Source organism: Sarcophilus harrisii, chromosome 1 (genome assembly GCF_902635505.1).
Source record: "Sarcophilus harrisii chromosome 1, mSarHar1.11, whole genome shotgun sequence".
NCBI classification, from domain to species: Eukaryota; Metazoa; Chordata; class Mammalia; order Dasyuromorphia; family Dasyuridae; genus Sarcophilus; species Sarcophilus harrisii.
The window spans coordinates 428,618,004-428,644,822 of record NC_045426.1 but is presented as its reverse complement, the minus strand read 5'-3'; the positions used below and the strand labels follow the sequence as shown (position 1 = coordinate 428,644,822).

General features: G+C 35.6%; 1 protein-coding gene across 1 annotated transcript in view; it reads right to left on the bottom strand.

Annotated features, from left to right (window-relative positions):
* The window catches only part of LOC116420578 (translation initiation factor IF-2-like), a 61,736-nt gene extending 35,831 nt beyond the window's left edge, over positions 1-25,905 (bottom strand). The window contains exons 1-3 of the mRNA XM_031946375.1: positions 25,867-25,905; positions 17,853-18,560; positions 11,183-11,212 (exon numbers count right to left, since the gene is read on the bottom strand). Coding sequence (XP_031802235.1) covers positions 11,183-11,212; positions 17,853-18,560; positions 25,867-25,905 — 777 coding nt within the window. The remainder of the gene's footprint in view (positions 1-11,182; positions 11,213-17,852; positions 18,561-25,866) is intronic.
* Positions 25,906-26,819: the final 914 nt, after the last annotated feature.

The following is a 26,819-nucleotide window of genomic DNA, read 5'->3' as shown; positions in this document are numbered from 1 at the left end:
TGGCTCTGGATTTTAAAAAGAATTGACTTGGAAAGGCAAAACTCAGCTTTAAAAGCTTTCCTCTAATAAGATATGTCACCTAAATATGTTGAACTCAAAAACCTTTTGTGACTCTATGAAGTCTAGAGTAAAATATAATTTCATCTTTCTCTCTTCCTTTTAAATGTTTATTTTGTAAAAGTTTTAGGATGTATATAATTATTAGTATAATAATACATGTATATAATTTATTAATAATTAAATCATATACTTATTTAGGATAGATACTCAAAATCTTATTGCTGATAGGCTGCACAAGCAGAAAAATTGGAGAGGAAAGACCTAATGAAAGTTTTCTGACTAAGTAGATGATTTAAGGATAGAGAAAGTCAAGATTCATCCAGGATGAGAAGGCAACAAACAGCTGAGATTATTTCTGTACTGTTAGAAAAAAGTATTCATATTATAGATAACAGGGATCTATTGATGTATAAATGGAATGAAACAAATATAACTCCTTTGTGAGCACAGGAATAAACATGAAAGAACTCTAAACCAAAGCCCACAGGTACAGTATAGACTCATTTCATGAATATTGTTATCCACATATTTAAAGGAAAAGAGAAAACTTTGCCTTTAAATTATGAGGTTCAGTAGCAATTTCTCAATTTCATGCTGCTAAGTAAAACCCAATGTTATTAAAACATCCATTTTTCCCTGCAGCACTAAATATATCACATCTTCTAAGTAATAAACTGTTAAGTAATAACACTGTCACTGTTATATAGAGACCAACTCAGTTACTTCCCTAGTAACCGAAGAAGAGAACTACTTCATTTACAATCAAATCCATCCTATATTATCTCCCACCAGTCCTGGGAAAATACCAGGGACCAGAGTATAATTACAACACATAGGTCATTCAGATAAAAGCAAATTATTATTATTTAAAGCCATCTTACATTTATCCCGCAATAATTACAAGGGAAGTAAAGGACAAGATTGGAGATGCTTGGGCTTTTTGTGTTTTTATTTACTAACATCACAATAGAAACTGAGAATAGCTCTTTTTCTTCTTTGGGATGAGTATTTATTAATATACTACCCATCATCCCAGTGCCAGAAAGCACACTGCTTCATGTCAGAATTATTTTTTAAATCATCTTTTTGTGACTTTCCAGTTCATTTTTTTCCTAACCTCAAAATCTAACTCCACTTTCCTCAGTCACTTTGGCATTTATTTCTCATGTTTTCTTCTTTAAAATGTTACATAAAGCCAGACCTGGGTCATGGCACATGTCACATGGCACCTATATATGCTGATGCCCCATTTCAGACTGTTCAATTTACATTTCTCCCTTCCCTGGCGTTCTGCCATTCTTTCTCCCTGGCCAATATCTTCCTTTCCAGAACTTTCCTTTACTTACTCCACCTATCTTATTGTGGAGATTTGGGGAATTGTGCCCAACTGAATTTAATTTCTGTTGATTGTTGTTATTTTGTGCAGTGGTACATATTCTGTGTTAAGACTTTAGAGGTGATTATTTGTGTCAGTAAGGATTTTGTTGTCAGCACCTCTAAAAATGTAGAGGCATTCAGTTCTGCTTGCTGCTCTTTCTTTGTTCCTCTTTCTCAGTCTTTTCCTTGGAAGATCAGATACCATTTTCTTTACTTTTTTTTAAAACCAGGAAAAAAAGTAAAAGTTAGTCTTTTTGTCTCTTCCTCCCCTGCTTTTTTAAGTCAAGAAATTAATTCTACCCTCTACCTAATCCCCCAAGTCCTCCAAACCTCTGAACTCTTCATATCTAGCAAACACACTCTCAATGCTGAGATGAACTTCAATGAATAGCGTCAGTTAGGAATCAACACTTCACATTTATCAAGCTTTCTGCCTCTTCAAAGCCCTTTATAAATATTAACTAATCTTTCCAGCAGCTTGGCTGAGTCAAGCAAGTAAACATTAGCCCATCTCTAAGATAAAGCAATGAGAACTCAGAGAGGTTGAGTGATTTGTTGAAGGCCACCCAGCAAGACTGTGGCAAAACTCAAGGACCACCACGTGGTTCAGCTTGTAGGTTACTAGGCAACGCTACCTTTTTTGCACAAATAAACCCCTTTCAGCCCTTTCCTTTGAGCTTATTTTAGCATTTTGGTTTGGCAGTTTTAGTCTCAGCAGGGCTTCCTACTGCAGGACTCACTGTCTAGGGATGGTTTAAATCAAATGAAAAGAATTTAGGGCATTTTAAAAAATGATCATCTGCTTGAGGATGATCCAACCCTACTTGGAAGCAAGAAGTTGGGATGGATGACCTCTGTAAGATCCTTCCAGAGCAAGATTCCTATTGAATTCATATATTGCTTTCTCAAAAGCTATTACAAAAATACTTCAAATACAGTGAATAGTTTAAATCCACCCACAAACAAGTTATTACCATTTCCTGTTTGCACTATTTCTGTTATCCACTTTAAGTCATTGTTTCTTACAGTATCTTTCTTAAGAAACTATACCTGTTTTATTGGTAATTCTACTACTAAACATCAGGAAAGAATTTGGCTTTATTTCTCTAACTGCAATCTCAGGCACAAATCATTTAATCTTCTTGGACCTCCATTTCCTCATCTGTAAAATGGGGAGATTTTTCAGCTCCACTATTATTTCTGGATGACATATATCTTGGCCCTACTCATCATTCCTAAGACTTTACAGCCCAAGTACCTCTCCTTTGCCACCACTCCCCAATGTGTGTTGTTTTCCCCATTAAATGTAAGTTCCTCAAGAGCAGGGACTGTCTTGCTTTTAGTATTTGTATTCTTAGAATTTAAATGCTTAACATACAAAAAGTACTAAAAAAAGATCCATCTATTCCATCCCTCCATCCATTCATTCATTGCCTCTCTCATCCATTCTAGCTTTAGAACTGTGACCCTATGAAATAGTCCTGAATAGATGAACTCTAAAAGCAAAAGAAGATTTAGAATCATAATATCATAGAATACTAGAGCTGAAAAACACCTTGGAGATCATCTAGTCTGGGAGTTTTCTCTCCCTCCCTTCCTCCCTGTCTCTCTCTGTCTCTCTGTGTGTGTATATGTGTATATATATACAAAGGAAATGAATCATTTTGAAATAAAGGTATGTGGAGGGATGAGGGGGGAGAGTTCCTTTCCAACTTCACATATCCTTTGAAATCTAAGAACCCTTGATTCCTTCATTTTATACATGAGATGATTGAGACTCAGAGAGGAGAAATGTTTTACTCAAAGTTGCTTAGCTAATTTCAGGTAGAATTGGAATTAGAATCTAATTGTCTTGACTCGAGTCAGTCTTTCCTCCCTCTTTTCCTGTAATGCCAAAGAAACTAAGCAAGACAGAGATTAGAGACCAATTCAATAATTTATTAAATGGAGAGAAATACTGGGACCAATGGATCCATGTTGATCCCAGGGCTAGAAGAGACTATCATCTCAAAGAGTCTAGCCCCCAGTATCGGGGCAGCAAGCTTTTTATGGAATAACAAGAACAACGACATTACTGATATTCTAATGACATCTGAAATGGATAAACCTTTATCTTGTCAAACATTAAGGAATATCAATAAACCTTTATCTCAAACATTAAGAGGAGACGGTTATAACCTAAGGCAGAGTAATGAACTAGGACAATTGGAGGAACTGGGTCACCTCATTAAAAGGGGACTTTGGCATAACATTCCCTTCCTCCCTCCTTCCCTCCCTCCCTCCTTCCCTCCCTTCCTTCCCTCCCTTTGTCCCTCCCTTCCCTCCCTCCCTCTATCCCTCCCTCCCCTCCCTCCCTCGTCCCTCTGTCCCTCCCTTCCTTCCTCCCTCCCTCCCTCCCTCCCTTCCTTCCTCCTTCCCTCCCTCTCTTTCTTCCTTCCTTCCTTTCTTCCTTCCCTCCCTCCCTTCCTTCTTTCATTCCTTTCTTCCTCCCTCCCTTCCTTCTCCTCCTTCCTTCCCTCCCTCCCTCACTTTTCTTCTAAATATGTGATTGCATTGGTGTTGAGAATCTTAATGAGGAAATTCCTTCAGGGAAATGCAGATGAACACTTTCTCTGCTATTGATAGATTCAGTTACCTCAGGCACTGAGAAGTTGTGGTTTAGGGTCATCCAACCAATATATCAGAGATGGGGCTTGAATACAGGTCCTCCTAACCCCAACACCCCTTCCCTAGCCACTATAACACAGTGTTTCCCTTTTGTGGTATCTTTCTTCTACACCAAATTTCTCCATTGCTATTTCAAATTCAAATTTCCTTGGCATTAGCTTTAAGAAGTTTAGTCCATAGTCTTTCAGTTCTAAAATCCATTTCAATTTTATCTTTATATCCCTGCGGTATAACTCAGTGCCTTGTATATGTATAGTAAGTTTTTCCTAGTAACTGTCAATGATCTTGTATTTATGCATATATTTTGTATCATATATAATTTGCATGTGCTTGTACTTGAACCTGTTATCTGCACTGAAGATAATAGCTCCTTGAAAGCAAATTTTGTTTCTTTTTTTATGTCCTCAGAATTAATGTATTGCCTAAAATAAATATTAATGCATTAATATTATTAGCAAATACTAATAAATATTTGGTAACTGAAAAAAAATTATTGGGTAGAATGGATAAGTTATATGCTTAATCTTTTGAGGTGAATGCCCTGTATAGCAACAACTATACTCTCCCCAAAAACATCCCCTATTGCCAGTATCTGAATCAATCAGGTATTTGTGGTGTCAGTGTTACAGATGTGTCCTCCTTGGTTTATAAATAATGATTGTTCTTCCATCAGAAGCATTTACCCTTGTAAATGGATTTGGGTCTTTACTAGCAAAGACTTTGCTTGGTATATTTCTTGAGTGGGAAGGAAGCTAGTTATTTTGAAAATCACATTTGAAGCTTCCATCTCCTCTCTTCATCCCACATGTTGCTTTTTATTTGGGCTGCAGAAGGCTAGAATTAAAAAGATTTTAAAATAATTTCTTCACTGGCAAGTTAATTCTGGAGTTTGTCAGCCTCCATACAAATTGTCAAAGTTATATCCCCTGAACCATAAAGGTCTCACTGAGTCAATTTGCCATCTCAGCTGACAAAAAAAAAAAAAAAAAAAAAAAAATGAAAAGGGAAAAGTAAGGGATCCTGCTCCTCAGAATCCTATTTTTAAAGTTTGGGGAAGGGTAGGGAAAGATTCTCTAATTAATGATAGAGAAAATCTGCTGCTAATCAGCAGCATTTTCCCAGTAACTTGATTTGGACCTATGAAAGTCCTCCCCTGGACAGGACCCCCTGGTAAGTGATGGAAGACAAAAATCTTTCATGTAATATAATAATAAAATAGTTATGATAGCAAAAGCATTCACATATAGAGCTTTAGATTTGCTTTTGCACTTTACAGACTTTATCGCCTAAACCTTCATCCCTCTTCGTAACTTAGTCCTAAATAGTTTTACAAGTTTTGAAACGACCCAGAGAATATCCCTGCTCAAGGAATTCCATCAGTCCTTAGTAGAATGTAAGCTTTTTGAATACAGAGACTATTTCCATATTTAGTTTCTGTATCCCCAATATCTTTCATAGCGTTTTTGCACTTAATAAATATTTGTCCAATTGAACTGTCACTATTGACATAAATGATAATGCAATGAAAATAAGTCGCATAACAAGAGATTTGACTTAAAATTACAGCATAAGTGTGGACCAATTCCTTGTGCCCTTATTTCCCCTTGGGGAAAGGAGCTCTGGGTGGGGAGCCAGCAGCAGGGGATCTAGCTTAACTGTGATCTGATATATAGAGTAAGCCCCTATTTATAATCCAAGTCTGCTGCTAACAGCATATATATATATATATATATATACACAATATATATATATATATACAATATATATATATACATTTAAAATAAATATAAATATATGTAAATATTTATATATAGACACAAACACATATGTATGTATCTGCTATTTCTGTCTCTGTCACTCTGCTAATATTTCTGCTTCTCTATGGATTTGTCTTTGTCTCTCTCTGTCCCTATCTGTCTCAAACTGATAATAATTAATATATCTAACTTTAACACTTCTTGCTCTGAGATGGGCTGGTTTAACAAAGCCATAGTAAAAATATCCTACTTTTTTAATTGTTCTCTTTTTTACCTTGAAAAAATAATTCTTTGGACACCATCATCTTTGACATGGAGAGCCCTAGCAATGGAAAAGATCACATAATGATTTTAACTATAGCATAAGTGTGGCAGTGATTGGGCATTACACTGGGCCTACAGAATATATGTTTTTGTCTAAAGACTGCTTTCTCATAGGTTTTCTCATGGCTGTGTGTCTGCCCTTTTCCACAAATAAAACTGTCCAAATCTAAAAGGGGCAGTGCCTCACATTTTTCTTCTACAAATAGAGATATGAGAAATTAATTGATTTTTTTATTCACTCAAGAGAAATGTATTAAGTGCCTAAATGTGTAATACACTATGCTAGAACTAGGGTGAGCTACAAAAATAAATAAGATGATAATAGCTAGTATCTATATAACACCTTAAGGTTTCCAAAACACTTTACAAGCATTATCTTGTTTTATTACCACAACACTGGGAATTAAGTGCTGTTAATAATCCCCAGCTGAGTGAGGGAGCTTAAAGGATGCCCTTAGTTATACAGCTAGCTATTAAGTGTCTGAGGCTGGATTTGAATTCAAGTTAATTTTGATTCACTGTACTACTTAGCTGCCTACTAATATAGTAACTTCCTGTGAAAAGTTTCTACTAGAGTAAGAATACATATATGTACATAGATAAATAAAATGCATATAGGCAGATGGCCAAATGTGTTACATGTATTACAGGCTCAGGGAACAGCATGAGCAAAAGCAGAAAATGGGATAGCAAGTGGCACATTCAGGAGATTGAAAGCCATCCAGTTTAATGGGAGAATGAAGTGTATGAGAAGAAGTAGTATGAGATAAAGCTAGCAAGATATGATTGAGTCAGCTTGTAGGAATCCAAAAAGGGAAGGGGGAAGGACTGGTACACATAAAGAAATTCTTATAGATGGAATCAAGAAGATGGTGAGACAATAAGTTGAAACTCTTCTTTTGGAAAGGCTGTTTTTAAAGCAACATTTTGGAATATTATGCTATCAAAAATGATGGCAATTTCTGAAGAAACTGGCAGGAGTTCTGTGAACTGATGAAGAGTGAAGTGAGAAGATCCAGTAGAATAATTTATGTGATGATAAATCAACATTGTAAAGAAAATAAATACTGAAAGATTTGTTTAGAACTCTGATACATGCAATAATGAAACATAATTATAGACAGAGATGAGATGGATCCAAAACATAGAAGGCAACATATAATTTTGGACACAACCAATAAAATAATTTAATTTGATTGACTATGCATATTTATGAGGAAGGTTTTTTTTTTTTTTAATCATTATTGTTATTTAGTTGAGGGTGAAGTGGAAGTAAAAATAAATAATTTTTAATTGAAAAAAAGACTAAATTTTTAAAAAGAAAAGAAAATATTGTCTTACATTAGTACAAAATATGTCCTTTTTGCCAACAAAAATGTCTTTAAATATCCAATAATTATGCAAACTGTAAGTTAATAGCTAAAGAAAAGATCATAATTCACTGTGACATAATATTCCATGACTATATTCCATAATTTGTTTTATTATTTCTTTAGTTGATGAGAATCCCTATAGTCTTCAGTTCTTTGCCACCACAAAAGAGATTGTGGATATGTTTGTACACATGAGTTCTTTTCCTCTTTCTTTGAACTATTTGAGTGTATAGACCTAGTCACAATCTTGCTGAGTTAAAGAGCAGGCATAGTTTAGTAGCTTTTTGGACATGGTTCCGAGTTGCTTTCCAGGATGGTTAAACTAATTCTCAGCTCCACCAAAATTAATAAAAGTCAATCAATAAATAAATATTCATTAAGATCCTGCTACTTAGTTAAGCAGTAGGGAAATAAAAAAAGAGGCAAAAATTAATCCTTTTTTTAAAAAATGATGATCCCAATTTGTAATTGTAAGTGGGACAATTTTTAGCATTCATTTTTATAAGATTCTGAGTTCCAACTTTTCCTCCCTCCCTTTTTCCTCTATCTGAAAATAGTAGGCAGTTATATATAGGTTATACATGTGCTAGCATGTAAAATGTATTTCCATATTAGTCACAGTTGTGAAAAAAGAAACAGATCAAAAGGGGAAAAAAAGACATGAAAAAATTAAGTGAAAAAAGTATCCTTTCTTCTGCATTCTGAATCCATCAGTTCTTTATCTGGATAGGAATAGTATTTTCCATTGTGAGTTCTTTATGCTTGTTTTGGATCATTATGTTGCTGGGACCTGAGTCATTCATAGTTGATCTAATTACACAATATCACTAATACTGCATACAATGTTTTCCTGGTTCTGCTTGTTTATCTTTGCATCAGTTTGTTCCAAGTTTTTCTAAATCGACCCTTTTATCATTTTTTTCTTCTTTTTTTTCCCGGAGGCAACTGGTGTTAAGTGACTTGCCCAGGATCACAGAGCTAGGAAGTGTTAAGTGTCCGAGGTCGAATTTGAACTCAGGTCCTCCTGACTTCAGGGCTGGTGCTCTACCCACTGCACCACCTAGCTGCCGCTTTTCATCATTTCTTATTGCACAATAGTATTTCATTACATTCATATATCACGGTTTGTTCAGCCATTCTCTCACCGAAGAGCATGACTTCAGCAGCAGTACTTTCCCAGCAGCCCCAGATGGTTATTCCTAGCACACACACACCCAGCCTGCTCCACCCCCACCCACTTTGTATTTTTTTTTCTATATTTTGTAAGCTTTTTGAGGCGTACATTAGTGCTTACAGAACACTTTCCTCAAAACAACCCAGGAGGAAGCTACTACAAATATTACCATCTCCATTAAGAAGAAGCCAAAGTCCAGAAAGGCAGTTAAGCAACTTTCCTAAGATCAAACAAAGAGGAGAGTCAGATTTAAATCCATGTCCTTTCTGACTCTTAAGTCTAGCATATGAATAGACCAAGCCAAACAAACTCATATCTCGTTTTGCCACTTGTTTCTGCAGGATCTGCAGGATGTGATTAGCACTCTTCACTATGGTCTTCTGATATCATGTCCTTTCTGACTCTTAAGTCTAGCATTCTCTTTACTGAGGAGGTAATGGGGTAACTTGAAGTCACAGATCCCGAGTTAGAATCTCCACTCTGCCCTTTACTGCCACCATGACCTTGGGGAAACTCACTTAAATTCTCCAATTCTCAGTTTACTTACCTATTAAAGAGGAGGTTGGACTAGATCATTTCTAAGGTCTCTTTTAGCTCCAGCTCAATGGCCCTATTATCTTGCATCAAGATACATCTCAATTTTTTCGTCTATTCTACTTTTCACAGAGGGCTAAACTCATATATAATAAATAGGCTAAATAGCCACTCCAAAGTGTCCATTTTGGTTTTTAAAATAATTTTAATGGCAGATACACACATATGTTATATAATATGTTTATAATATACATATACACATGCATATGTAAAAATGTCTCTGCCATATAAAGCAAAATGAATATGCCATACTTCAATTTATATGGTGTTAAAACTAGAAATTAGGGCAGCTAAGTGGTACAAGGGATAGAGAGCTGGGGTTGGAGTCAAGAAGACTCATATTCCTGAGTTTTAATCTGATTTTAGACACTTATTAGCTCTGTGATCTTGGACAGTCACTTAACCCTGTTTAGCTCAGTCGTCTGTAAGATGACCTGGAGGAGGTCTATTACCTTTGCCAAGAAAATCCCAACAGGGTCATAAAGAATTTGACATTACTAAAAAAACAAACAATAATAAACCAGACGTTAACTTTAATTGTTAGAAGGCTGTTTGAGCTGTGCAGTTTGCCAGTTATAAAAGAATTGAACTTTGCTAGCTTTCCATTTGAAGACACAGAACAGAATACCAGAGTTTCTCTGGGAAATAAATTACAGGCCCACTGGCTTTTATTCCACAGAACAAAAAGATGGCCTTCTATATCAAGTATGTGCATCTCTTATATCAAACTAGAGATTCTACTTTGTGTGTTTGGACCAGTATCATAGAAAGAGTCATAAAATTCTCTTGACACACAATTGTTTATCTTGGCTCTTGTCTCTCTCTCACATACATACACACACACACACACACACACACACACACACAATATACACACACACTCCTACAACATCCTCATAAAGCCACCTGTCGGGGGCCTCTGTGGCTAGATTGGAAGATCACAGGGCTCAGCCTCATCAAAGCTACTAAAACAGAAATAAGTTCCTGAAGAAACTAGGTTATCTGAATTAATTTCTTTGGACTTAGGGATCTGTTTATGTTTACTCATGTACTGTTTGGAAGTATTTTGCTCTTTCAGAAGGTAATACAGGATGACAAACTTACAGTGACTAAAAGAGGAATAGCTTGTACTAAGAGGCTTATAAGAACTCTGAGAACATTTTGGTAAAAGTTATGGCATGATGGATATCTGTCTCTATCTCCCTCCACCTCTATAATTAGAATAAAATATAGTCCATTCTCTCCCATATCTCCATCAACCCTAAACATTTACTGTTTATTTTGGAATTGTCTTCTGTCTCGTTACAGAAAATGGCACTTAATACCAACTTTAAAAAATTGTTTTGAGGATCTCATGTATTTTTTTTTTTTTAAATTTAATAGCCTTTTATTTACAGGTTATATGCATGGGTAACTTTACAGCGTTAACAATTGCCAAACCTCTTGTTCCAATTTTTCACCTCTTACCTCCCACCCCCTCCCCCAGATGGCAGGATGACCAGTAGATGTTAAATACATTAAAATATAAATTAGATACACAATAAGTATACATGACCAAACCGTTATTTTGCTGTACAAAAAGAATCAGACTCTGAAATATTGTACAATTAGCTTGTGAAGGAAATCAAAAATGCAGATGGGCATAAATATAGGGATTGGGAATTCAATGTAATGGTTTTTAGTCATCTCCCAGAGTTCTTTCTCTGGGCATAGCTGGTTCAGTTTATTATTGCTCCATTGGAAATGATTTGGTTGATCTTGTTGCTGAGGATGGCCAGGTCCATCAGAACTGGTCATCATATAGTATTGTTGTTGAAGTATATAATGATCTCCTGGTCCTCCTCATTTCACTCAGCATCAGTTCGTGTAAGTCTCTCCAGGCCTTTCTGAAATCAGAGGATCACATGTATAAAGCAAATCTTAAAATACTAGGGTAAGAATCAGATACTATTATCATCATAGTCACAGGTATGCACATAGCCTGATACATTTATGATATTTGCTTTTATTATTTTGGCTCTGGGTGACCCTAGTTCTACAATCAATTAATAAATCAACAAACATTTGTTTCTATTTTTAATAAAAATTTAAAATTAACATCTTTTGCTTTACCATTGCCTAAATGATGGGTGCCTACTTTGTTTCTGGTTCTTTGCTATCACAAAAAGGTGATATAAATGTTTTTGATGATATGGAAATTGTCATCAAACATCTATTAAGTATCCACCAGGTACCAGGTATTGTGCTAAGTTCTGGGGTTACAAATAAAAAGAATAAAACAATCCCTTCTCACAAGAAGTTTGTACTATAATGAGGGAGACAATAAGTACATATAGGAGTATATAAAGAATAACTGTGAAGAGAATAAATTCAAATAAATACCAAGTAGTTAAATAGAAAAATAATCTGGGAAGGAAGACACTAGTAATTGAGAGGATCCAGAAAGGTGGTCCAAGACCTAATGAGAGGGATTCCATAAGGCAGAAGTGAGGAGGGATGACATTAAACTAGGGTTTTTTAATGGCTGTCATATTACTTATTAATTGTTTCTTTGGGTCAAAAGACTAAAACAAGGGACTAAATATGCCACAGGTACCACACCCAATAGGACAACTGAGAGACTAATGTTAGCTGTTAAACCATAAAACCATCACAAAAGTCACTAATGTGGTTTAGAACAGAAATTGTGCTATTTCCTCTTCCTGATAGTCCATGTAAGGCATGGCAAGGACACCACAAACCAAAAAAATGCAGTCTGACTTCTATCCCCTTCAAATGTCACACTTCAGGGAAATCCAATGTGACAAGTTGCATTTAAACAGCATTACAATCATGTCATAAATTTGACTCACCTAGAAATCCAGAAGGCTGGCCATCTCTTCACTACTTTTTTCCCCCTTTTTCTTCTTCTATGTTGAATTTTTACAGTATGCTGCCTGTTAGCTGGCTGCAAACTAGTGAAATGTATTATCAAGTGAATGTTCTTCTATAGTTTTTCCTTCTATAAGATGGTCACTACTATATCTGATCATTTACTATGTAAGCTACATGCACAATTTGTTTGTACCTACAAAAATATATATACAATATATTGTTAGGTAAATTTCCAACCATGATGTTTTTTTTTGTCCAACCTGAAAGTTGTTTTTTTCTAGAAAGTCTTCTCCATATTCCTCCTGCAAATGACCCAAGTACAGCGGGGATCAGGAAAGAAACATCTAAGAGAAAAAAATACTGACTCAACAGAGCCAACTAAAATATTCACCTGGCCACTACTAAGAACACTCAGACCCCAGTCTAAAGAACAATGCATTAACACATCTATCAAAGTTCCTAATGTAAAGGTCACAGGATTTTAGGAATTTCTGTTGATATCCAAAAAGGTTCAATACTTTCCTTCTCTATATTCCAGAATCTCTAACTTGTACTTTGGGTATTTATGCAGTAGGGAGAAAAAAGCAACAGAAGCTTAGGTTACCCTCAGGGTTCTGTCCTGGGCCCTTTTCTCTTCTTCCTCTATCCTACTTTATTTAGTGATTTCATTAGTTCCTATAGATTTAATTTCCATCTCTGTTGATGATTCTCAAATCTCTTTTTTAAAAAACAGTATTTTATTTTTCTAAATACATATAAAGATAGTTTTCAGTATTTACCCTTGCAAAACCTTGTGTTCCAAATTTTTTCTCTCCCCCCACCCAGTCTTGCCCCAAGACAGTAAGTAATGTAATATAGGTTAAACACGAACAATTCTTGTAAACACATTTCCATATTCATTATGCTGTACAAGAAAAATCAGATCAAAAGAGAAAACACCATAAGAAAAAAAACAAACAATAAAAAAGCGAAAATACCATGATGTGATCCTCACTCAGTCTCTATAGTTCTTTCTCTGGATATGGATGACACTTTCTATCACAGTCTATTGGAATTGCCTTGAAACACCTCATTGTTGAAAAGAGCCAGGTCCATTGCTGTTGATGATCACATAATCTTGATATTGCTGTGTACAATGTTCTCTTTCTTGATTCACTCAGGTCACTCAGCTTCATTTTATGTAAGTCTTTTCAAGCTTTTCTGACATCAACCTGCTCATCATTTCTTATAGAACAATAATATTCCACAACATTCATATACCATAACTTATTTAGCCGCTCTCCAATTGATGGGCATCCACTCAGTTTCCAGTTTCTTGTTGCTACAAAAAGGGCTGCTACAAACATTTTCGCACATGTGGGTCCTTTTCCCTCTTTTATATCTCTTTGGGATACAGACCCAATAGTGCTAGATCAAAGGGTATGCATGGGTTTATAGCCCTTTGGGCTTAGTTCCAAATTGTTATCCAGAATGGTTGGATTAGTTCATAACTCCACAACAATGCATTAGTGTTCCAGTTTTCCTACATTCTTTCCAACATTTATCATTATCTTTTTCCTATCATCTTAGCCATTCTGAGAAATATAAAGTCGTGCCTTAGAATTGTTTTAATCTTCATTTCTCTAGTCAATAATGATCAAATCTACCTTTCTTGCCCTAACCTCTCTATTGACTTCTAGTCTCTCATTCTTAGCTGCCCTTCAGACACCTGGAACTGGCTGCCCAATAGACATCTTAAACTAAACATAGCCAAATAAAATCCATTATCTTTCTCCCTAAATCCTCTCCCCCTCCTAGCTTTCCTACCTTTCCTTTTATTATAGAGAGCAATTCTAGCCTCCCAGTCCATCAGGATACCAATGTAGAAGTCATCCTGGAATCCCACTCTTTCTTGCCCCTAATATCCAAGCTGTTCCCAATGATTGTTGATTTTCTTTTTGTAACATCTCTCAAATATGTCCCCTTTTCTCTTCTGACACTGTCCCCACTCCAGTGCAAGCCTTTTACATCTCAAGTCTGGATTAGGACAACAGCCTCCTGGTGGTCTGCCTGCCTTAAGTATCTTGCCACTCAGATCCATCTTCCATTCAGTGATCTTCTTAAAGTAGGGGTTGGATCTGGTCACTCTCCTATTCAATAATCTTCAGTAGCTCTCTAATGCCTCCAGATGATACAAAATCTTGTTTGCCTTTCAAAATTCTTCAAGCCTCCCCTACCTTTCCAATCTTCTTAAAGCTTACTCCCTGACAAATACTCTTTAATCAATTGGCCTCCTGACTGTTCAATCCCACCTGTTTCAGAAAGCCTTTCCTAACATCTCTTGATTATAGTGCCTTCTTCTGTTAATAATTTCCTATTTGTCTTGAATAAAGTTTGCTTTGCATACATTTGTTTGTTTGTAGTCCCCCCTATTAGACTGTAATCTTCTTGAGGATGGGATCTTTTGGTATCTCAAGCATTTAGTACAATGCCTAGACACTTAATACCTTTTTATAGACTAATAATCTACTCCTCCCTCTCATTCCCATTATGTCTACTTAATCCTATCTTCTTTAAAGTGGTTATTTAACTTTGTATTTTTGTTTGCCTTCTCTGGTGTAGTTGGCATAATAAAGACCTTAAGATTCAGGAAGACCTGGATTTAGATACTACTTCTGACAATTAAGTCAAGTGCACTTATTAAGTACCTACTACGTTCCAGGCACAAAGAATGACAAAAACAGCTCCCACTTTCAAGGAACTCATAACCTAATTGAGGAGACAACATGCAAACAAGTATGTAAAAACAAGATATAGACAGGATAAATTTACCTACATAATGACAAGGTTGGACCAGGTGACCTTTAAGGTTCATTCCAATTCTAAACTTATTATACTTATCTCATTGGGAGGCCATGTGTATAAATGTAGATATAATATACACAGACACTTTTGGAACTTTGTAAGAGAGATGTAATTAAGATTCAAGCTGGGCATGGTGACTCAGGGTCGTGATTCCTAATACCAGGAAGGCTGAGGCTGATGGATCTCTAGAACTTGGGAGTTTTGAGCTGCAGTAAGGCTGAGCCCATTGGATGTCCATAGTAAGTCTCTAGCACCAATCTGGTGAGCCCACATGTAAGGCCTAAGGAGGGGCAAAGTGGCCCAAGTCAGGGATCAAAGTTTCCCGACAGCTTCCAGAATGGTGATTAACTCTTCCATTCTGGGCAAAATAGAGAGGCCTGGTCTCAAAAAACAAGCAAAAAAGATTTAAAGTATTGGTGTTTTATTAGTATTCCTTTTGATAATCACTACAATTCCAGAACTTGGTAGATCAGATTAATTCGAGTGTGTCTTCCAACAATAATATTCTATGACAGATCAGTGTTTCAAATATCTCTGATTTCACCTGGTAACTGATCTATGATGTGAGAAGCTGCTCCCCCACTCTAAGGAGAACTAGAAGTATGAGATATGAACAAATAGACCCTAAACCTCCCTCTGGCTATGTTTTAGGTTGGGCTGTTATAATGGGGAATTGGGTTGTGAAGCAAGGCTGCCAAGCAAGTTCTCTGTGGAACAGTAATACATGAAGCTCCAGGGAGTCTGGTTACCTAGGTGGTTTTCCCTCAATGTCTATGTTTTAGTTTTCTTATGTTGAATAGTTCTTTAGGGAGAGTTTTCTATATATAAGTTGTTTGAGGTCTTAAACCTAGCAGAGGACTGGACAATAAAGACTTAGGTCACAAAATCAGTGATGCATTTTTAAAAAATATATTAATATATTATTTTTCTAATCACATGCAAAGATGTTTTCAACATATATTTTTGTAAGATTTTTGAGTTACAAATCTTTTTTCTCCCTCCCTTCCTTACCTCTCTCTTCTCAAGCTAATAAGCATTCTGATATAGATTATAGGTTTACATTTGTTTTTTTAGCATATTTCCAGATGAATTGTGATGGGAAAATAAAACCAAATAAAAAGGGAAAACCACAAGAACAAAAACAAAAACAAAGATGAAAATATGTTTCAATCAATATTCAGTCTCCAATAGTTCTTTCTTTCTTTCTTTCTTTTTTTAATTTTTATTTAATAGCCTTTTATTTACATCCAATAGTTCTTTCTCTGGATATGGATGGCATTTTCCATCCCAAGTCTATTGAAATTACATTGGATCAGTGTATTGCTGAGAAGAGCTAAGTCTATCATAAATGATCATGCCGCAATCTTGTTGTTATTATGTATAAGATCCTTTTGGTTCTGCTCAATTCACTAAGCATCAATTTATGTAAGTCTTTCCAGGCTTTTCTCAAATCAGCTTGCTCATCATTTCTTATAGAACAATAGTATTCCATTATATTCATATACCATAACTTATTCAGCCATTCCCTAACTGATGGGCATTGACTGCATTTCCAATTCCTTGCTACCACCCACACACACACCCTGCTGTGAACATTTTTTGCACATATGGAACCTTTCCCCTCTTTTATGAGATAAAATAAATTTGTTACATCTTTTAAGTCCTTCTGCAGTCTCTTACAGGTCTCCAAATCTTAGCTGTCAATAATCATAGTACTTAACATTTGTGAGGTAGTTATGTCACCAATTATATTGTTATTCTCTTACTAAATTTTGATAGATTACAGGATGGGAGGGAGAAGGGGAAAGAAGGAAGAAAGGAAGAGAGAGAGGGTGGGGAAGAGAAAGAGGGAGAGATGGAAAAAAGGGGAGAGAGAGAAAGACAGAGACAGAGAGAGAAATAGAGACAGAGACAGAGACAGAGGTAGACAGAGAGGCAGAGAGACAGAGAGAGAAAAAGAGAGAGAGAGAGATGGGAAAAAGGAGAGACAGAGACACAGAGACAGAGAGAGAGAGAGAGAGAGATATGGAAAAAAGGAGAGACAGAGACAGAGACACAGAGACAGAGGGAAAAAGGAGAGAGACAGAGAAAGAGAGACAGAGAGAGACAGAGAGGCAGAGAGAAAGAGAGAGAGAGAGATGGAAAAAAGGAAAGAGACAGAGAGACAGAGACACAAAGACAGAGGGAGACAGAGAGACAGAGAAAGAGAGAGAGAGAGAGAGAAAGATGGAAAAAAGGAGAGAGACAGAGACAGAGAGACAGAGACACAGAGACAGAGAGACAGAGACATAGAGAGAAAGAGAGAGAGAGATGGAAAAAAGGAAAGAGACAGAGACACAGAGACAGAGAGAAAGAGAGAGACAGAGAGATGGAAAAAAGGAGAGAGACAGAGAGAGAGAGAGAATATATTAATCTGATGATCAATCTATTTGATGACCCTCCATAAAAATTAGCTAGCCGGGTCCTCAGACAATAGAAACGAACTTGTGTTCTGCTGGCCTAGATATCAAGAGCTAGAAGAACTAAGTCCAAAGCCTCGCTGTCCCAGCTCTGCCCTTTCCCAGTGTGCTCGCGCAGGAAATGAGAGCGTCAGACACGGTCCCGAGCTCCGCCCTACATTGAAGACCCGAAGGCGCGGGAACAGCGCGACAGTGCCGCGGAACCATGGGTTCGGAGCTAGAAAAGACCTCAAAAATCAGTCAGTCCAACTCTCCCCTTTTCTAGGCGGAGAACTTGAGGTTTCAGAAAGAAGCTTCTAGACTGAGAAACAACCAACCAAATGATCAAAAACACTTATTCAGCACCTACCGTCGGCCAGGAACCGCGTGAGGGGGTGACAGAGGCGCCGGGGAAGCACTTCCCGGCGCCCTCAGAAACGGACTCGCGGCAGGGAGTTCCGCCGCGCCGGGGGGGGCGCTCCCCGCGCGATGCGCTCCGGGCGGGCAGACGGCGAGTTGGCCCCCAGAAGCTTCGTGAGCGCGGCACGGCTGTGCGGCGTGACAGGCGGTAACCGCTCAGCCGGCTACGCTTGCAGAGAAAGGGGCGCATTTCTCCGGCCCTCGCGGCCTTGGTCTTCCCCGCCGCTCCGCTTCGGGGCTTTGCCGCTTTCACCAAGGGCCCAAGGTGAGAGACGGCGCGGTGAGGTCTGGGAGCCTTCTCCCGATAAGCTCCTACCGCCACCGGGCGTGACCTCCGGCCTTTGCCCTCCGGCCTTTGCCCTCTGCGTGGGGTTTTTTTTCCGTTCCCCTCCAAGGGAGGGGAGTCTCCCCCCTGGCGAGTTTTGAATCGCTCCGCAGGGCAAGCCGTAGGAATGCGGCCGGCCCAGCCCCGAGGCCTGGGGGAGCGGGGAGCAAGCTGCCTTTGGGTGACCTTCCGAACCCTGCGGAGATACGGGGCTGGTATTGCTGAGGCAGGGCTGTGTCCGGAAACCGGGATCGTGCCAGGGGCAGCGGGTGCCCCGGGGTCAGGGCGCGTGCTTGCGCCTGGTTTCTGGCTGTCTTTGAGATAAATAGCCCCCTGTAAAAGTCAGCTGTTGCTGACTGGCTAGCTGGGAACCGGGCCTAAGTCCCTGGGATCTAGCAATGTCAGGGGGAGGGGGGCGGAGCCTGGGATGAGCTACTGGCCGTGGGCAAGAGACCCCGTAAACTGCTCAGGGGCCCTAGAACCCCGAGGCATGGGTGTGACAGCCTAGCTCTAGAAGAATAAAGCACAGCCGTCTCTGTCTCTTAATATCTTATATTATTTATTATTATGTATAGCTTATATATTAGCTTATATATATTGTATATAGCTTATGTATAGCTTATATGTATGTTATATATAGTTTTGTGTGTAGCTTATGTGTATGTTATTATATATGGTTTTATATAGAGCTTATATATATTGTATATATATTTTATGTATAGCTTGTATGTGTATTATATATATTATACATGTTACATATAGCTTCTATGTATATTATATATGTTATTATATATAGCTTATATATTGTATATATGTATTGTATATATAGCTTATATGTGTATTATATATATTATACATGTTACATATAGCTTCTATGTATATTATATATGTTATTATATATAGCTTATATATTGTATATATGTATTGTATATATAGCTTATATGTGTATTATATATATTATACATGTTACATATAGCTTCTATGTATATTATATATGTTATATATAGCTTATATATTGTATATATGTATTATATATATAGCTTATATGTGTATTATATATATTATACATGTTACATATAGCTTCTATGTATATTATATATGTTATTATATATAGCTTATATATTGTATATATGTATTATATATATAGCTTATATGTGTATTATATATATTATATATGTTATATATAGCTTATATGTATATTATATATGTTATATATAGCTTATATATTATATATATTATTTATATATAGCTTGTATGTGTATTATATATATTATATATGTTATATATAGCTTCTATGTATATTATATATGTTATATATAGCTTATATATTGTATATATGTATTATATATAGCTTATATGTGTATTATATATATTATACATGTTACATATAGCTTCTATGTATATTATATATGTTATTATATATAGCTTATATATTGTATATATGTATTATATATATAGCTTATATGTGTATTATATATATTATACATGTTACATATAGCTTCTATGTATATTATATATGTTATTATATATAGCTTATATATTGTATATATGTATTATATATATAGCTTATATGTATATTATGTATATTATATATGTTATATATAGCTTATATGTATATTATTGTATTTCATTATATATAGCTTATATGTGTATTATGTGTATTATATATGTTATTGTATATAGCTTATATGTATATTATATATGGTTTTATTTATAGCTTATATGTATTGTATATATATTATTATATATAGCTTGTATGTGTATATATATATATTATATATGTTATATATAGCTTCTATGTATATTATATATGTTATATATAGCTTATATATTGTATATATGTATTATATATAGCTTATATGTGTATATATGTATATTATATATGTTATATATAGCTTATATATATTATATATATCTTATGTGTGTATTATTATATATTATATATGTTAATGTATATAGCTTATATGTATATTATTGTATATTATTATTAGCTTATATGTTATATATATTACATATGTTATTATATATAGCTTATAAATATGAATAGCTTATATGTATGTTATATATAGCTTATATATATTGTATATATATTATTACATATAGCTTATATGTATGTTATATATATTATGTATATGTTATTATATATAGCTTATATATTTTTATATATTATATATAAGTTATATGTATTTTATTATGTATATTATATGTTATTGTATATAGCTTATATGTATATTATTATATATAGCTTATATGTATATTTTTATATATAGCTTATATGTTATATATATATTACATATGTTATTATATATAGCTTATAAATATGAATAGCTTATATGTATGTTATATATAGCTTATATATATTGTATATATATTATTATATATAGCTTATATGTATGTTATATATTTATTATACATGTTATATATAGCTTATATGTATATTATATATATTATATGTTATTATATATAGCTTATATATTTTTATATATTATCATATATGAGTTATATGTATATTATTATGTATATTATATATGTTATTGTATATAGCTTATATGTATATTATAATATATGTTATATATAGCTTATATATAAGCTATATATAGCTTAATATCTTAAATATATATATTTATTATATATCATTATATAATATAGTAATATTAATTTATTAATGTATACTAAATAATTTGTTAATAATTAATTACTAAAATAAATTAATTAAACTATATATATGTATTTAAGCTATTAAGCTTGAAACTGCTCCAACATTTGGGGGATCCCACTTACATGTGGCTGAAGGCATGAGCAGTTGGGAGAGGGGAAAAAATCAGGACAAATTTCATGTAGAATGTGGCTTTTGAATTACCTCTTGAAGAAACTGGTATTCTAAGTGGTGGAGGTGAGGAGTGAATGAGATGAGGTGAAATCTTTTAAGACAGTTGTGAAAATCGAGTAAGGCTTCATTTATTTCAAAGTTTGAGTAGGCCTGAAGGACTTTAAGCATTGAGTCAAGGGCATACTTAAGTCCCTTCCTGCTATCCTCCCATGACATCAGCATCTCTTTATTTCAGTCAAATATAGGCAGCTATGTACTTATTATTGGTCAAGTTCAATTCCTTGAGTAGTTCCCGAGTTTAGAATGTTAAGATCCTCAGCCAATGGGGATGAGGGTTAGTGGTGGGTGGGGGTATTTGCATTAGGGATTAAAAGTGTTGACCCTGCCCAGGACGGTGCTTCCTCCCTTCAATTGTCTGCTGGATGCCTGATTCTCAGGAGAATGTATAATAAACTTTGCTTTGCTTCTAGAGATCTCTCCAGCTTTTTTATTAAATGGTAACCCCCTCACCATTTCTGAACTACACAGGAGGCAATGAATTCTTGGCATGGGAGACAGCTGTTGAAAAAGCCCACACTTGGAAGAATTGGGTTGTAAAAGGTTTTAATTGCCAGAAAGAGGATGTTTGATCCTGGAAGTAATAGGGAGCCACCAAAATTTATTTGGTGGGAGAATAACACGGTCAGACCTCGTTTTAGAGAAACCAGTTTGGCACCTGTATAGAACAGATTGGAGCAGAAAGACACTTGAGGCAGGAAGGCCAGTTAGAAGGATATTTGGCTGTTCAGGCAAAAAGGATGAGGGTGCTGCTACTAGAGGAGTGGCTATGTGAGAATAGAAAAGGTATCAGATGTGAGAGAGGTAGAAATAAAATCGGACAACCAACTGGATATATGAGGTGAGTGTTGTGAGGAGTCAGGGCTGACACTGATGCTGGGAACCTAGGTGATAAGGGCAGCCAGGACCCTCAACAAAAATAGGGAAATTCAGAGAAGGGTGGGTTTGGGGAAAATATTTTGTTATAGACATCTTGCATATTGTACAGAGAACAGAAATAATGTAGTCAATAAGGGGCATGAGGTAGAATTGCACAAAGACCATTTGTTGACCAAGTTAGAACATCGTCCAGCTAAAAGTGCTGAGCCCCTGATGGAGAGCCATAATTGAACATTTTCCCATGGTAGTTTGCTGAGGAAATCTTCCAAAATTTGAAGAAAACTGGTGAATCCTTTTAGGCTTAAAGATTTAAAAGAGGGCATTTAAAAACTTTAAAATCCAACAATGTGTAATTTCAGATAGTGTTTCAAGGTAAAACATTAATTGTTGAGCTTGTCTTGATGAGCTTAAATTCAAGGCATTGTATTAATTAAAAATCTTGAAAAAAGGTAGAGTTTTCTTACACTATGGAGATTTGTTAGCAAGTAATTGTACTACAAATTACAATCTAGGTAAAACTAAGGGATCTCAGCTCAGAAAGAGCCAGCAAAGCTTTAGGGAAATGGAGTAGGCATTGATGTGGAAAGTAATCAGTGCCTTTTTCTCACTAAATAATGGCTTTTCCCCAGTGAATTAATTCTGGCAGTTCCTGATAGGTGATGCTTTGTCTCAACCACTCCTGATTTTATTGAAAAATAAGAGTTAACCAGATACAGTCATTTATTCAGATAATCTATCAGTAATCACAGTAAAAATGAAGTTTCCACTTACTACTGATTTAGATTTGTGGGGAACACCAGAAATAGTCATTGGTCTAAGTGAAAAGACTTTAGGAACAATGGGACATCCTTTTCCACAGCCTCTACCTGCTGGGTCCAAAAGCCAGCTGGCTTTTGATTGAAGTTCTAGCAAAGAGCCTCTAGTTTAGTATATAACTTACATCTTTCACAGAATCTCAGAGATGGAAGGAGTATCAGAGAACAAGTAGTTCAAACTGTTTGTGACCAAAAAATTCTTATACAAAATCCCTTATTTGAAGACCTCTAGTGAAGGGCAACTCACTATTTCCCAAGGTTACCCATTTCCTATTTGGGCATCTCTCAAGGTTCTATCTAGGCAGTCCTTCTTTTGAAATTTCTACCCAAACTATTGATTTTGCCTTCCAGGGCCCAAAGAGAACAGACCTAATCCCTCTTCCATTTGACAGCTCTTCAAATATTTGAAGATTGCTTTGGTCTCTATTCAATTAAAATATCCTTGATAGATATAGCATTTTAGGTCTCTTAAGTTTTTCTGTGTCATGGTCCCCTTTAGTAGTCTAGTGAAATTTATGTACTTCTTTTCAGAATTTTCAGAATCATATTTTAAATGCATAAAATTAATAAGACAACAAAGGAAATCAAAAACTATATATTGAAATACAGTTATCAAAATATATTTAAAAAGTTCATAAACCATGCTTTAGTAACTTATATTGTCCAAGATATCAGGAAGTTTGAGATATTCCATTCCTAACTGAACATTGAAGTGTGAACTAGAAGAAAAAGGAGAAGCTGGAAATCTGACTGGCTTTGAAAACAAATTCCCAAACTGAGTAGATGCCCATCAATAGGAGAATGGCTGAATAAATTGTGGTTTATGAATATTATGGAATATTATTGTTCAGTAAGAAACGACTAACAGGATGATTTCAGAAAGGCCTGGAGAGACTTACACGAACTGATGCTGAGTGAAATGAGCAGGACCAAGAAATCATTATATACTTCAACAACAATACTATATGATGACCAGTTCTGATGGATGTGGCCATCCTCAGTAACGAGATGAACCAAATCATTTCCAATGAAGCAATAATGAACTGAACCAGCTACGCCCAGTGAAAGAACTCTGGGAGATGACTAAGAACCATTACATCGAATTCCCAATCCCTCTATTTTTGCCTGCCCGCGTTTCTGATTTCCTTCACAGGTGAACTATACAATATTTCGGAGTCTGATTCTTTTTGTACAGCAAAATAATGGTTTGGACATGTACACTTATTTTGTATTTAATTTATACTCTAATATATTTAACATGTATTGGTCATCTTGCCATCTAGGGGAGGGGGTGGGGGGAAGGAGGGGAAAAATTGGAACAAAAGGTTTGGCAATTGTCAATGCTGTAAAATTACCCATGCATATAACTTGTAAATAAAAAGCTATTAAAATAAAAAAATTTAAAAAAAGAAAACAAATTCCCAGCTACTACAAAATTTTGTCTAGGGCTGACTTTTTGCATCAATATCCATTTTTTAAAAAGTTAGATCATATCAAAATCCATAAAAAAGGTAGTCCACAAAAATTATATTTGGGAATATAACTTGAAAAAAAAATTGTAAAAGTTTTTGAAAGACCTAAATACAATTTCCATTTTTGAACCTCCAATGAAGAGGCAAAGGAAGAAGAAAGGTGGAACTTGTCCCAGAAAAGGAGAATAAAGTAAAAGGAGGAGGTAATTTAGGAGAGAAAAATAATCTAAGCAGATTTCTTAGCCTCCTGTCTAAGAAGATAATACCAAATTGGAAAAGATTGTTAATCATTAAAAATAACTAATGCTCAAGGAAAAATCTAAATAGGTTTTAATAATCATGGGACTTTCTCCGGGGCTTTCTCCTGAGTTTCCTTCGACCTATTGGACAATACTTCTTCGTCTCCATTGACAGATTTGAATTATTCTCCCCCTGCCCAATTGAGTGGGTAAGGTCCTCCAAGACCCTGTCCTGGATTTTTTTCCTTAATAACTCTATAACCTCTTCCTTGGTGATCTCCCCAGTTCCTATCTGTTCAATCATAAAAGTAAGGCTAGTGACTCCCAAATCTTTTAAAGCTAACCCTAATCTCAACTGAATTTAGCTCCCGTGTTAGCCACTACCTGCTGGGCAACTTCACTGGATATATCCAGATACTATAGTGTCTATATCTCATACCTAAAATGCAGTCCTCCTTCAAACTTTCTGATCTTCAAACTTTTCTGTCCTTTCAGTCACCCAGGTTTGAAATTCAATGCTCACAATCTAGAAATCATCCTCAGCTCCAAATCCCCATGCTCAACACCCTTATCCATTCAAGTTATCAAATCTCCTGGACATCTAAGATTGGTACTTTTCTTTTTTGTTTCCTGAGGCAATGGGGCTAAGTGACTTGCCCAGGGTCATACAGGTAGGAAATGTGAAGTGTCTGAGACTAGATTTGAACTAGAGTCCTCCTGACTTCAGGGCTGGTGCTCTATCCACTGCACCACCTAAGTGTCCCAGATTGGTGCTTTTCATGATCCATCACTACAATTTATCTCTGTTACAGAGGATCATAGTCCATCTTTAGGGCACTTTTTCAGTCTCTATCTGTAGCTGTCGTTAACCATCATCTCTTATTTAAGTTTCCTATTCACTTCTATAGTCTTTACCTAAGTAGACCACAGCACCTCTTGTCTAGGTTATAGCTTCCTAAAGGTGTCCCTAATTCCAGTTTCTCTTCTTCAATCCATGGCTCTACACAATTGATAAATTAATATTCCTAAAACACAGATCAGATTATATTACTCTCCTACTCAAAAATCTTCTGTCGTTCCCTGTCATCTCATGTATAAAATACACATTCTTCTAGCATTTAAAGACTTTCTCATTTAGAGCCCACATATGTTCTATTTCATATTACTTCCTTTTACTCATTCTGTCTTTCAACTTGACCTGCTAGATTTAGAATTTATTTACATAATACAATTTATACAACAAAAACAATATTGTAAAAATGAACAACTTTGAAAGACTTATGAACTCTGTCCAATTTAATGATCAACCATAGTTCCAAAGAATGCATATTGAAAAATGCAAACTACCTCCTGATAGAGACCTGTTGGATTCAGAATGTAGGCCATGGTATATTTTTTTTTTTTGGACATAACCATTTCAGGAGTTTGTTTTGCTGAACTTTACATGTCTGTAATAAGGGTCTTGGTTTTGGTTTGTTTTGTTTTTTGCCTTCTCAATGGGTAGGAATGAGGGGGAGGGAGTGAATCTTTGTGAAAACAAAATAGTTTAATTTTAAAAATAAACATAAAACTAATTTCCTAGTGGTTCCCATATAGGAATCTAACTTTGCACAAGTAGTCTTCTATTTCTAGAATACTCATCCTCCTCACCCACACACAGGTGCTGCAATTCAGGAAGCCTTTCTTGATTCCCTCTGCTCATTCCCATGAATCCCTCCTTAGCATTCTCTCCCCCTGGAAACTCCTTTGAATTTACTTTATATTTACTTCTTGGATAGTTAGATCTTATCAGGAGAAAGTCTTTGTGGGTGGCTATTGTTTCAATTCTGCCAGTGCTGAGATCTTAGCAGGTCCCTACAAAATGTTTCCTGAATTAAATTGAACTGATAGGAATGAAGTGTTGCCTTTAAAAAACGGTATAGTACAGGTGACTATAGTCACTTTCATTTTAAAAATGAATTTTTTTATTAATAGAATATTTTAATGAAAATTGAAATTTATTTTTTATGTGAATGTTGGATTATTTAATTCCATTTCAGAAGTGGTACACTTATCTAAATCAAAAATAAGTAAGATAAAATGAAGGTTTGGGCAAGGAAACAAAGAAATCATAAACAACATCAAAGGAAAAACTTTCCTTCTTTTCCTCTAGGAAAGAATTGTTCCCTGTCATTTTTGAAAAGTTTTTATGTTTGGCAAGTCCTTTTTTATAATAGCCTGAGAAATCTTCCTTAGAATTCACTAATGCTTTCTAAATTAAAAAACAAAAAATACAGGAAAATCTTTAAAAATTAAAGACC